Consider the following 14,909-nt stretch of genomic DNA (forward strand, 5'->3'; position numbering starts at 1 on the left):
ATTCTAGGCTCTGCTGATGGGAGTGGGGATGGGTCTGCTGATTTTTCCATGGTGTTTGGGTGGAATAGGACAGTTATTGTCTAAATGTTTTCTATCTTGCTAATTTATTCTGTTTCTGGCCCTTTGAACAGAGAAAGCAGATTTTCTTCAGATATTATTATTAGTAGTAGTATTAGTATTTCTTTTGTATATCCATTGGCATTCCCAGGTTGCCAGCTTCTCTAGCACCCAGTCCAGGATATATAAAGCAAACAGAAAAGTTGGGAGTTCACCACTCTGTTGTTTCTTGGATCTTGAAATCCCTAGCTTAGATTCTTCCTCCTTCTTTCCCCCTTCCTGAATCCTCTTATGTTTTTCTTATATATAATATCAGGAGCTTTTACTTATAGTTAGCAGGAAGAGTAGGGAAAAGTAAATCTATTTCATGTTGTCTGAAAGTAAAAGTCATAATGGTCTTTGCATCATGAAAGTAATTATATTTTAAAACCAAATATAGTATGTTTTTAAAATCTGTAATTCCTGAGCATAAAGTAAAACATTCCAATATTTTCATAAAAAATAATTAAATACCATTATAAACTAAACTGGTATATAATGAAGATTTAAGGTCTTGTCTTTGATCCCTTTGCTTGAAGTGATATTCAATACAATAGAGTTCTAATACATGAAAATTAGTGTTGGTTGACTCTACTGGGAAAAGATTATATTAGTTCAACTTTGGTGGTGTACTAATTGCCTAAATATCTGTCCTTTGACCTTAGGAAAAGTTTTTCTTGTTAAAAATTATATTTTTAGGGGCACCTGGTTGGCTCAATTGGTTAAACATCTGATTCTTGATTTTGGCTTGGGTCATGATCTCAGGGTTCATGAGTTCAAGCCCCCCATCGGGCTCTGTGCTGACAGTGTGGAGCCTCCTTGGGATTCTCTCCCCCTCTGTCTCTGCCTCTCCTCTGCTCATGTGTGTGTGCACATGCTCTCTCTTTCTCTCGAAATAAATAAAAACTTAAAAAAATTTTCTTTTAAAGCCCTGTAGATTTTAGTGTGTCTTATAAATATGTAAATGGTTACATATGGGTATGTCAAACCATGAGGACACACTACAAGAGACAGAAGCTTCTTTTCTGGTAGCTATGAAATTGTTAAAAATCAACTAGTGCTTTTTTTAAATGGAAATGACAGCTAACATAACTATATGTGTGTATAATTTACTTCCTAACTAATTGGCTTCCTCCTTGAACTTCCACTGCACAATAAGTGGACACTAAAAACCAAAGAAAAAGGATTGAGGATTTTTGTCATGTACACATTCATCCCTTAAAATAAGAATGTAGTTACCTCCCTTGACAATACACATAACACCTCTGTTGTTGCATTTGCTAGGCAATTTTGGTCTGTGACTTGCATTGGAAATAAGTCTATATACATCCCTATTAGATTTTGTATGCCAAACATAGGCATGTAATTTCCCAAGCTTATCCCAAGCATAGAATTTCTAAAAGAGAGAAACGATAATTACAAGTTGAGTCTCAGTCTTTATAATGTGATTTCGTTCATTCACTTGTCTCTTTAGAGACTTTAGTGTGACAGGCATATTGGATGCAGAGTAAAACAGATTACTCAAACAGCTAAAACACAGGTACATGACTGAGCATGTTAAATATATATTTACATTTTTGTTACAGAGGAGTTGATTTTAGTTGTGAAAAGGATTGGGGAAAACTTTACAGAAAGTCAGTGACAGGCATTATCCTAATGTAATATTATCCTTAATGATTATATATCTTGTCATGTCTTTTATTACATTATTATGGGATGTATTATAATTGTAATAAGAAGAATATCTAATATATTTACTTTAATGCTAACCATGATCCAGGCATTGCTCTAAGTAATTTTTCATAGAGAAACTTATTTTATCTATTACATATAAATCAAATCATTAGTTGAATATAGAACTAACATAATGTAGCTTTTTACTGTTGACCATAGTTGACCCAAATAAATAAGATAATTTACATGTCATCAAGTGATCTAAAAAAGCAGTTAAGAATGTTTAATATCAACTGAAGCTATTTATTAGGGCATTATTTATCAAGTAATACTGCTTCACACTTTGCCAAGAAAACGCTGTTTTTTGTGTTAATAAAGATACAGGTCTTTTGTATGACCAGTGTGCAGACGCTGCAAAAGTCCTTGTTTTGACACACATATCCTAAGTTACAGTGTTGAAACTGTCACTCTTTGGCTTCTTGCTACCTTATTGCTCGTGCAGCCTCCATGCAGTGGCTAGAATGGGACCTCTGCATGCTGCTATGCAGTTGGCCCCACAGTTAATGAACTTGAGGTGTGCTAGTCACACATTTTCTTGATACAGTGATTCTGTTAGGTATTACATGTGAATATACAGGCCTTTGTCTTTCCTTAGTGATCTAAAGAGCACCTTTCTTTAAGCATGGGTCTTTTTCATACCTTCCTCATTTTTGTCCCACAGGGGGTGACCATTAAAAACATCTGACAGAAAAGCAGTTAACCAGTTTCCTGCTGAGATTAGTAAAATATTTAGTAGTCCTGCAACATCAAGGAACTTCAGCCCTGCAGGAAACAGTTTGATTCAACTTTTGTTTTGGAGGTAGGAGGGAGGGAATTTACATTTTCATTTGGATGCCCCTTCATATTTTCAAGTGGGCATGAAAAAATGTACATATCTAGCTTTTAAGGTAAATTACTCTAAGGCTTATCGTATTTTCTTTATTTCTTAAATTATATGAATAGTTGAAGTAGTTTGTGTCTTCCCTGTGGGAAAGAGAAATCTCTAGACTGGCAAAGTCAGTGTCAGAATATACAGTTACAGCATCTCATCTGGGTTTATGTGATTATAAGTCAAACTAGGAAACTTATTTTAAAATAAAAATTATCATAGATTTGCAAATTTCAAAGGAAGCCACATTGTTTCATTTACATATATTGAAATTTCTGGCCCATCTTTTTATGGAATAATTTTTGTAACTCCATGAGAAAGAAACGCAGTGTTAGTTGATAGTGTTATAAATCCAGAGCAAGAGCTAGAATATTATAAACATTAAGATCAATTGCTTACATTTTCAAGTAGCAAAGATAGCAAAATGATAGGATTTATAAACAATAAATCTTAAAGTACACATAGGAGGTGACTTTTGTAATCTTCTAAAATTATCTTTATTCTTTTTTCCTGAATCAGAATCAAGGTCCTGTGACATTGCAGAGTGGAATTTTTAGAGCCATATTTGTAGAAATGTCCTGCTCTGTTATAACAGATTCTGCTCTGTCAGTTCTGAAGATTTGTGCCTTATAGAATGTAGTATGATTTTATTACCCTAATTATTTCAGGTTAGTGGTCCTAAGAATTCTGGCTTCTGTTGACACTTTCAGTTGTAAGAAGCATTTTTCTATGTTGAAGGATGAATTTCAAAATGTCATTCACACATTATATTTTTTTGACATTCACAATTTTGAGTGGCTGATGGAGTGGTGTGTAAAATGTGACTTTTTCTTAAGGCCTCTTTTCTGTGTATTACTACTTTCTGTTTGATTTGCAGTTGGGTACTCAATCAATAACTTCTTGTATCTTTCACATAGTTTTATCTGGTTCATTGGGCAGTCTCAGTGTAGTGGAGGTATAAACGTGAAGTGATTTTATATTTCTCCAGTCACTGCTTTCTTCCATGCTCTGCCAGGTCTCCCATTCATGTTCCTTTATGATACCTGGTTACCTTTAATTTTTAAAAATTGAGTCGTTTGCTATAAAGTGCCAAACTCCAATTCCCACCATTGCAAGCCAGTTGATTGGCTCAAGACACTTGGAGGAGGGAGAGTGGGCAATGATTTCTTTTTCTCTTCTTCTCAGTCTGGTGCCTTTGACTATTTGTGATCGGTGGGGTGGGAACTTTTGAGACCTCTTTCTGTTTCATTTCATGGCCTTACTGCTCTGATGTTGGGAAGCCAGGAGGGGACCAGGGTAGAGGAAGATGCCACCCTAGCCTGTTTTCATTTCCTCCTGGCTTCCATGTAGATGATATTCATGATATTCGTGAGGCAACGTTTGGTTTCTTCCAGTTCCCTCTGTCCCTGCAGGATAGCCATGTTTTCTTTGGACTTACCGGTGATCAATGCCCCTGACCCTCTCTGTTCTTAGGTGTCTCTTTGGCCTGAGTAGCCCCTTGGCTCCTGCTGAGATTTTCTTTCATTCCTTCCAGGGGCCATGAAGATTCTGGGGGAGCTTATCTCCCTTTGTCCTTTTTTGTTTTTAGGCACACAGTGTGCCTAGTAGGCTCCTTCAGCAAGCTCTCAGATATCTCCAGACTCCATCTCTTTATTTCTCTGTTTCCTAACTGCCAGGGACACACAACAATCTCAGTCAAGATTTCTTTTCAAAGGAAGCCTATAGGCTCTGCTAGCGGACAGAATCTAAGTACTCCCAATCTGTTAGCTACTTTCCTAGAACTACCCCACTCATTGAAAATATTGTATTTCTCATAAGGGTGACAGTCAAAATGATTCCCTCCCCTTCATCTCCCCCTTCCTATTCCTCTGTGTATTATTTATGATTGGACCAGTTCTGCTTACTCTTACTAAGGCGTTGGGGACAGGGAATAAGGCCTAGCCCTAAATGTTGGCAGCTCTTTAGAGATCCTTTTGTTTTCAGCTGTGGGTCCTAGTGTCAGTTCTGGGGCCTCAGAAAAAGTCCCACTTGGATGAGGTTCTTTTATAAGTGATAAAAAACCCAGTGACTTCAATAAAATAGATATTTATTCTTTTCTCATGTAAAGGTCTGTAAGTTTGCAGTCCAGAGCTAGTGTGATGGTTGTGGGATGGTTCTGTCCCATCAAGTCTTCAGGGACCCAGGACCCTGCCATCCTACCATCTCTAGGTCTCCGCCTTTGTCCTGTGGTCAAAGATGGTCATGCCCACCCGCCTTCCAAGCAGGCCGACGAAACGAGGCAAGAAGAGCAAAAGGCACACACTTGAAATCTGTTCTTAAAGTTTCCAGGAAGCTGTCATAGAATTCTTTCATTTACATTCTGCTCAACCACATGGTGTCATAGCTACAAGAGAGTCTGGGAAATAGGAACTTTATTCTGAGCATTCAAGTAGCCAGTGAGGAATTACTGAGGAAGAATACTGGAGGATAATTAGCGATCTCTGTCACATTCACTGGGCGCTCTGACATTTGCTTAGAAGCTGTGTGCAAACTCACACCTTTACATTTATCTGTTATATACAGGTGAGCCATGTTCACCAATACTGAATGTCTGCAGGTTGCGTAGTATTTCATAGGGTATTACAGGCTTGCGGTGAATTGTATACAGCTAGGAGAATTCAATCTTTCAGTAATAGTATCTAAGCTGTTGATGGAAATGCAGTTGGAAGTTTACATTTTCTACTAGGATTGTCTTGTGGTATTTCTGTCCTTTATAATTTTCATTTCTCTAGAAGAAAGAATAGAACTGCAATAAAGTGGCTGACATATAAGTGTATTCACTATCTGAGTATTTAGGGAAGTGTCGTATCTTTCATACAGACTTTCAGTTGATGTCAAAGGGTGATTATATTTTATTTTAAAAAGCATGTTTTATAATAGCACTATATCAGACATAGTATTTTAATGGTACCATAAATAGCTGTGAAGTATAGCTATTTTAGTGTCACCATTTATTGGCTTTTGCGTAAAGCAGTTATGTGATAAGTTTCATTCCCCCCATCATATTTAGCTGATGCATAGTAAACAACACTTCCACATTCCTGAACTCATATATACTGAGTGACCTTTCAACTTGCTTAGGAGGCATAGTACAGTGATTTAGAACGGCTGTCAAATATTTCCCCCCAAAGTTAACCTGGAAAAATACATTTTTATCATAAAATCTTTAAAGTACTTTGGAAACAAGGCTTTGTATGTTGCCTTGATTTAAACTCTAAGCTACTTTTTATGGATTCAAGGACGTTTCCCTACCTCCAGGGAAACTGATGGTGAATCTGAACAACCCTACTGCTTTAAAAATGTTCAATTATTAACCTATTAGACCAAGATCTATATTGTTGTCATTTTCAGTCAGATATATATTATCCATAACAAAATATACATAGACCATAATCTATAATAAAGGTATATTATAGGTATTATTATGAAAAGCAGTTAGAATTAAGCCACAGGGAACTGATAATGTGTGTTTTAATTTTCTTCCTCACAAATTCAAGATTTTCACCTAAGCTTTTAGCCTAGATCGATGTAAATTTAACAGTTTGAGTAAGTTATAACTAATAAAACCAATTTTCCCTATAAAATAGTCAGTACGAATCTCATACTGTAGGCATGTTTCCTTAGTTTATCAAAAAAGCAAGGCTATTTTTACTTTGTTAGCTTAGAATTAAAATAACAACTGCTAGAAAGAACTTTTTTGAAAGTAGGTAAATGAGAGGATGAAAATTTTCCCACTGGGAAGATGGACTCACGCTTCCCTCTACCCCATTTACCCGAGCTCTGATATGGAATGTCTTACATGTGGTTTTAATAATGATTGGTTGTATTTAACTAAAAGAAAAATAATAATAATATAGTAACTTTATTTTGGTTTGTACATTAAAAATCATTTCACTTTAATTCAACTTGATTACAATGTCAAAATTTCAAGCAGAACACTACAGATATGTAGTGATATCTGTATATATTTAGTGGTGGTTTTATAGGGACTATAATGTAGAAATAGAAGAATGTCACTAGCAGTTAACTGGCAATCACACACATGTAGAGTCAAAGATGAGCGAAAATTCAGGTTGACAGAATTCCATTGGAATCAAGTGAACTTTGACTTCTGCTTACCCTTGAGTCTTTTATGCGTGATGCATTATGAAAAGCTGGACTGTTAAGATAGGTATGGTATTTAATAGTGACTTTTTCTACCGGCTGTAATACTGTAAAGCATTTCATAAAGCATCTCCTAAACTCTTTTAAAACCTCAAAAATACTTAAAATGGAATTAACAGATTTTCCCTAGATACCAGAGGGTCCTTGATAAATTTTTTTTTTAAATATCTGAAGTATATTCTGCATAAATTATTTGAATTTTTCTGGAAATCTAGACCTTTTGGAAAGGACCTGTTGCATCTGGCTCCCTCTTACAAGTGGCGTTCAGCAGACTGCATGTGTTCTGTTATAGGTTCACTACTGTGATAGACAAAGTGGCAAAGAGTGTGTGACCTGTCTGACATTAGCCCCTGTGCAGATGACTTTCCATGCTATTGGAAGCTCCATTGACGCCAGCCATGATCAGGTATAACTTGCCACTGCCGTTTTGCTGTGTTCTGGCCCAGCTAAAACATCAGGGACCATCAAAATGGAAGCTATGTGCACACATAGAGCTTTGCTTTCCCTAATACGTTATCCACTAGCACTGTTTGCTAGAATTTTTAAAAACCCGATATTTTTGGGTTGGGAAACCAAGATCTTAGGAGATTTAAATTTTTTGAGACTTCTGGTTTGTAGTCCATTATTAATTAAAATATAGAATTCTCTTATATTTGCCCTATAAGTTATTTTTTATGTTTAATAATTACATATAGGAAGCAGGGTTGGCTAGACAATGTAGATAACACTTGGGTCGCACTGTAATCTACTCATTCAGTTCTGTTGAAGAGAGGTTAATATTCTAGAATGTGTATAAAATAACTGAACTTTCAGAACCATCACTTTACTCTCATAATTTGAGATATTATTAAATGACACTGCAGTGTTGTTTCTACTTGTAAGGTTTTAGTTCCTAAATACAGCTTAACATCTGAAAAGTATATGATTTCCTAATAACAAATTCCCTTGTTGAAATAGCAGCTTGCAAAAAAAAAAATCCTGTTTTATAACATAATACATATTTTCAATGAAAATAATCATCATATTAGACTAAACTAATGATCTAGGTCATAAAATTTCTAGTTTGGAGTAAAAATAAATACACATACACAATTTATAGTTTGACTAACCAGCTGTGCTTTCTAAATTAACTGTTCACATGCAGAACAATGGTAATCCACTTTTATATCCATTTCTCAGTAAATTTGAAGACTTCTAATAGTCTTGACTGACTAGATATTTTTTCCTTTCTCCCTGAGTAGTGACCTTGCATGGAGAGAATAAAAGAATATAGTAGTTTATCTTCTCAAACACATGATGTATTGTCCAGCTCAAAAAAGACATCCTTAATGGCACACTTCCCTAGTTCATAATGTCTCTAACATTGTGGGGTTTCCAATCATCATTTGTTGATTGGTGGCGAGATATTGTGGTGTTTAGGAAAAAGCAACTAATTTGCAGAAAAAATGAGTTTTAGGAACTAATCATGGCATGAGTTAGCTGGAGCTACCTGAGTGGGTTCTGCCCTCTCTTTGGGAGAAGAATGTGTTCTGGAATGTTAAATGAAGGAGTTGGTTAGATGGCTTACAGGATCCATTCCAGGGCTACCATTTTCTGATTCTGTGCCTGATCTTCCTGCTCCTGGCTGAATGAACACAACCAATAATAAACAGTTACCAGCACACTGACTTGGAAAGCAGCTGAGGGCTTACCCTCAGTGCTTCTCAGAGTTTGGCACTGACCTGCGCTCTAGCTGCAGAGGAGAGTGCAGCAGGAATTAGAGAGACTTGACCTAAACTAATTTATAGAAAGTGTTGCATTTCCCTGTGTAAAACTATGACTTAGCTACATGCTAGGTGCTAAGGATAAGTGATAAGAATGTTAGACATGGCGCCTGCTCTCATGGAGCTTGTGAACTAGCAACTTTACTACTTTGAATATTTGCCAACAAGCCTAGCTACTGCTGTATTTCTGTATCCATCCATGGCAGAAACGAACGCAAGAGCAGCACGAGATAACCATCCTGCAAAGGCCTCTTGTTAGGCTGAGCAAAGACATGAAAGAGTGTTTCAGAACCCCACACACCTGAGAAGAGCAGCCCATTGTTAGCAGAGGCCGCTGTTGCTGTACAAGGGCACTGGGACGGGAACAGAGACTGAGATCAAACCTAGATTTACCACGAAGTAGCTGTGGGAACTTGTCTCTCTACCCCTGGGAACTTGGCTTCCTCCTGAGTAAAATAATGAGGCTGGTTCAGGCTTGTGCCAAGGCCATGTGGCAAGGTATGCAAAGTTCTGGGCTAGTGTTAGCCCATATGGCACCTTTACAAATAAGAAAAAAGGGTGCTTCTTCTTCAAGGCATTTTACTACTATCCAAATCCACAAGAACTACAGCATGAATGGTCTCCCCACCCCCCAACAAGGTGTTCAGTATGCAACCTGCACAACTGTTCATAGAGGTCTTATACTACATCTACTGGAATGTCAGATTTACTCAGTGGTAAGTAAAGATATGTTTCTATTAAAGCAAATACAGTTGCATTAGAGGTGATGAATTTGTATGAAATTTTAAGATAAAGACTTTCAGGAAATTTGTTGATAATGGTCAGATGGATGGATAGATGGATGAATGAATGGAGCTGTGACTGGAATGGTCATCCTGTACACTAAACCCTCTACTCCGGGGGCCTCTGAGGTGCAAATGGAAGCATGGTTGGTCAGTACTCCTCCCTTGTACTTGGACTCTTGGGCTCCCCGAGGAAAGGAGACATATAAACCTCTACTGCACATCCTTTGGCTTCTCTGCGTTATGTTGCCCTTACCCTTTCCTCATAATCAGGGTCTGTCTAAGCAAAAAGTACTTCTTCACCATACCAAAAGCATAAACTTGATTTCATAAGTTGGAAAGGATGGACCACAAATGCTTTTTCACCTATTAATCAGTAAATACTGGAAAACATTTTAAGGTTTTTAAGTTTTAAGTTTTTAATTTTGCAAGACAAATTACAGTCACTTACAAAATGTTTTCTGTCCTTAATTCATTTGGGCCAACATAATTAAATAAACAGAATAAGTACCTGAGAAAAAAGAATATGTAAAATTTAGAGGTGATCCCTCTTAAAAAAAATCTCCTGTCCTTACCTATGTGGAAAATGATGGTGAGAAATGGAAGAGCTTTCTAGCCTTGAACATTTACAGCCTACCTTACTTTTTTTTAGATTTAACTCTAGGAACTCAGTGAAGTGGAGACTAAATGTATTACTTAGTTTATCTACTCACTGTTTTAAGGAGTAAGGGGACAGGGACTGTGGAGTATCTCTGGCAAAGGTCCACACAGATCTGCAGAATGGTCAGGAGGGAGATGCAGCAGCATCTTTATGCTGATGATGTCCAAATGTATGCAGCTTTTAATTCTCCCACCACCAAACCTACCTCTCCCTTCTCCCCTGTCCTTTCCTTTTATCCATCCTGGTAAACAGCACCACCATCTGCCTTATTGCTCAACCAAGCTCCTTGGAGCGTCTTTGCCTCCTCCCTCCTCCCCACACACTACATCCAGTCCCACTACCCCTCTGAATTACATCTGTCATCTGACTACTTTTCACTACCTCCGTTGTTGCCATTATAGTCACCATCATGGTTTTTGGGCTTTTAAAAAGATTTTATTTTATTTTTGTAAATATTTACTTATTTTGAGAGAGAGAGAAGGGGGCGGGGAGCAGTAAAGAGAGAAGAAAGAGAGAATCCCAAGCAGGCTCCATGCTGGCATGACAGAGCCTAACATGGGTCCCCATCTCATGAACTATGAGATCGAGACCTGAACTGAAATCAAGGGTTGGACACTCAACTGACTGAGCCGCCCAGGCGTCCTTAAAATTTTTATTTTTAAGTAATCTCTCCACCCAGTGTGGGCTTTGAACTTCCAACCCCAAGATCAGTACTGGCACTCTCCACTGACTGAGCCAGCCAGGTACCCCTATCCTGTTTAACCCAGGCAACTGCAGTAGTCTTTACACTGGCTTCCTTTTTTTCTGCTTCTGTTCCATTGTGGTCTGTCTTCAGTGCAGTAGCCAGAATTATTTTTAAGTTAATCAGATCAGATTTTCAGCTATTGAGAACCTTCCGGTGGCTTCCCATCACACCTACTACAAATCCAAAATTTTTGTTATGGCATTTAAGTCCCTATGCGATTTGGCCCTTCCCATGTCCCCAGTTTCAATTCCTACTACACTCCTTTTCACTCAGTGCTCTAGTCTCATTCGCTTTGCTGCCAGTTATATCATGACAGATGAAAGAAACCAGAACTCAAAAGGCAACATAATGTGGATTTGATGTGTATGACATTCTGGAGAAGGCAGAACGTTAGAGACAGAAAACAGATCACGGTTGCCAGGAGCTGGGCTGAGGAAGGATTGACCATAAGTTGTCACGAGAATTTTTGGGGGTGATAGAAATGTGCTATATCTTGATTGTGGTGGTGGAACATGACTATACGTTTGTTAAACTCATAGAACTGTATGCTAAAAAGGGTAAATTTTACTGTATTTAGGTTATACCACAATAAACCTAACTTAAAGAAAAAAAAAAGCCAGTTTCATTCCTTTATCAGTGAATGGTATTTACCCCAGGGAAATGTGGAGGCATGTCATCCCTTTTCCTTCCCTATATTCTCTGAATATGTTGGGTCCACCTTAGAATGCACAAAATTTAACTTAGAGCCTAGTTTAGAGCTTCTCCAGATGCCAGTGGTTAGTTAAGGCCTGCTTCAGTCTTCCTAGAATAATTATTAGTCTCCAAAAAGTGGTCTAAGCTGACCCCTGTCTGACTTCGTGGGTTCGAGCCCCGCGTAGGGCTCTGTGCTGACAACCAGCTCAGAGCCTGGGGCCTGTTTCAGATTCTGTGTCTCCCTTTCTCTCTGACCCTCCCCTGCTCATGCTGTCCCTCTCTCTCTCTCTCTCTCTCTCTCTCTCTCTCAGAAATAAATAAAAAGATAAACAAATAAATTTAAAAAAATCTGCACAGCATATGGTGTTGCAAAGAAGAGCAATCATCCTTATTCATAAATTGGGTAAAGAGCACATTTATTTGGTAGGATTAAGCTAATGAGGGTTTTGCTCAATGTTTTTCAATATATCCTATTTGGAAATTAAATTTATATTGGTTAGTGTATATTATTAAAAGCAAAATCCTTTGTAATAGAAAGATTTGTGGTATCTTCTAGCTTGGTTATAATTCACCAAATATTTCCTCTCTCTTTATGCCCTGACACTTTCTACATCTTTCTTCATTCTCTTGGATATTAAGGAGTTCTGCTAACTCTCTTTATCTTTTACTTTTATCAGTCACCTTCTAGGTACAGCCTCAAAATCATAAACTTCCTTCCCTGTCTTTACATTTTATTTTATTCACCTTCATTTAGACTGCATTATTAATCTCACCAGTCTCACCAATACTGGGTAGGCAGATGTAGATTAGTTAAAATATTGTAGCTTAATTTTTAGTTATTTGTTTTATCACTGCCTACCTTATTTTGTACAAGTTAGCTTTGGAACTCACTTGCTTCATATAAAAAATGAATAAATCAACCAACCTAACCAAGCAGTAACTCACCAATGAAGTATATAACATATGTAAATTACTATTTGCTCTGCTCTGACTTCTCATTAGCACAAAATGAGATTATGATACTGAGTAAAGGATAAAGCATAATTAGCACAGTACTTAGAATTTGTGAAATGAAAATTCTACAAGAGAAAAGAATCAGGAACCAGATTTATATTAAATGTGTTTACTACGTACCAGATATTGTGCAGGCTCTACATCCATTATTTTGATTGATTCTTCTATGAGGTATAAACCATGGAGTTCATATATTTGCTTCATTTGCTACATCACCTATAAAAGTTTATGTCTATTATTAGCATATGAAGTTGAGGTGTTCCCATTGTGTGTGCTTTGACTGGAATTCAGGACAGCCATGAAGTATATGGAACAAGTTACAAATCCAAATCTAATGGCTATTCTCTTCTACTTCTGCTTAAATTCTCCTCATAGGTTTTTTTTCCTGATTAATTAATGCGATATCACACTCATGTGATAGTATATACTATTGCAACAATAGTGCATGGATTGATTATATATTATACACAGAACTTTTATAGTATTAGATGGTCTTAAATGATAGTACATATAGTCCCCTTTCCCTTGAGGCAAACGTTAGTCTGATGGAGTGAATGAGTTAGGATGCTTTTGGCTACAAGTAGCAGAAAACCTGACTCATACTGGCTTAAACAATAAGGAACCTTGTTATCTCCCATAACAGGAAGTTCAGAGGAAGGGTGAATTCCAGGGTTGGTTGATAAAGTAGCTTAGCAATGTCAACACAGACTCAGGCTATTCCATTTCTTAGCTCTGCTTCATCCTCTAATTCATGGAAAGATGGCCACAGTAGTTCTATGTGTTGCTGGTGGTGTAGCCACATTTAAAAGAAAATGAGAGGAGATCTGATCTTACTGTATCTCCTTTCAGGGGCAGAGACATCTATATCAGGAACTCCTCTTCCTTCGTTGTGCAGGCCTGGATTGGGTCATTCCCAAGCCCATCTCTAAATAGTCACTAGCAAGAGAAAGTGAGATCACTATGAGATTTTTTTTTTAAGATTATATGTTTTAAGTAATCTCTACACCAACATGGGGCTTAAACTCATGACCCTGAGATCAAGAGTCACATGCTGTACTGACTGAGCCAGCCAGGTGCCCCACGATCACCATGTTTAAATGTTTGGGGTAGATAGTTGAGGAATGTGAGGAATGATTGTTGAGGAATCAACTACAGGGAATACTACTTGAGGAATTAAATGCCACATATATAATTTTAAATTTTCTCATAGACTCATGAAGAAAACAGATAAACTTGATCTTAATAATATATTTTATAACTCAATATATACAAAGTATCACTTCAACAGTGATATATATATAAACATATCTATATATATATACAGTCAACTTTTTAGTCAGCTGAACGATAACCCACAACCCTCGAACTAACTTACAGTCAACTTTTTAAATTATTGGGGTATTTCACCTTTTATCATATGTCTCATTTTGGACTAGCCACACTTCCGGTGCTCGCTGCCATGTATGCATTGCACGGCACAGGTCTCCGGGCATTATGGTTTGGTCCCTGCCCTTGTCTCCAATCTGATCCTTCACCATTCACCCTGTACCTGACTTATACCCACACTTTATGTTTTGGCAGTGTTGAGTTTTCATGTCTCATGCTCTTTGGCATCTATCTTTTCTGCACTGTTCCCTCTGCCTGGGCCATTCTCTCCTTACCTATAAGAGGAACTTTAATGGTTGTATCTATCCGATCCAAGCATGCTGTCAATGGCAGTCAATAGGCCTTCCCCAAACCTACTTTTCATGTTATTCCGTTGTTACACCCATCAAACTGCCTTCGCATTGTTTTTCATATTGGTCTACCCCGCTGGGCACCTCTCTGAGGTGCAGGGCAATGTCATATTCATCTTTGGATTCTCTGTGTCTTTGCTCTGGCATGTAGGAGACACTCAATTCCTGTTTATAGGATGTAATGGAATTGAATTTCTAAGAGAATTAGAATAACTTGGATTTGGTAGAATTAGTGAGAGAAATACAGTGTTTGTCCCAGTATGCTTTCTCTGATGGTGGCCTTATAAGGACATTATTTGTGAAAGCATTCTGGTACTTCCGTATGTTGTTGACCTCTGAGTATTTACATACTCTGAGTATATGTAACTAGCATTTGGAATCTGTCAGTAATTCTCCCACTGATCTGTTTGTAACCTTTAATTTTTCTAACTTATTATGCATGTGCCCCCATCCTTCTCAGGGACCTGAAGTGCTTTCTTCAAGTTCCAGAGATTGCCTCCTGATTCTAGCATTCTGTATTGTAGTACATAAGTTGGTATCCACTGAATGATGTCACTGGGGACTGCAGGTCTCAGAATCTAAACAGACATGAACTGCATAGGTTTGCGCAACAA

The 14,909-nt window shown here is 37.6% G+C and overlaps 1 protein-coding gene across 4 annotated transcripts in view; it reads left to right on the top strand.

Annotated features, from left to right (window-relative positions):
• STAU2 (staufen double-stranded RNA binding protein 2) overlaps nt 1–14,909 on the top strand; it is a 291,840-nt gene that overhangs the window by 182,929 nt on the left and 94,002 nt on the right. For 3 of the 4 annotated variants that reach the window (XM_077752437.1, XM_077752435.1, XM_077752434.1), the window contains one exon: nt 7,194–7,307. The exons of the other annotated variant lie outside the window; for it this stretch is intronic. In XM_077752437.1, coding sequence (XP_077608563.1) covers nt 7,194–7,307 — 114 coding nt within the window. The remainder of the gene's footprint in view (nt 1–7,193; nt 7,308–14,909) is intronic. 4 annotated transcript variants of the gene reach the window in all.

The sequence above is a fragment of the Crocuta crocuta genome, unplaced genomic scaffold, assembly GCF_008692635.1.
Source record: "Crocuta crocuta isolate KB4526 unplaced genomic scaffold, BGI_CrCroc_1.0 scaffold141, whole genome shotgun sequence".
In the NCBI taxonomy this organism is placed as follows: Eukaryota; Metazoa; Chordata; class Mammalia; order Carnivora; family Hyaenidae; genus Crocuta; species Crocuta crocuta.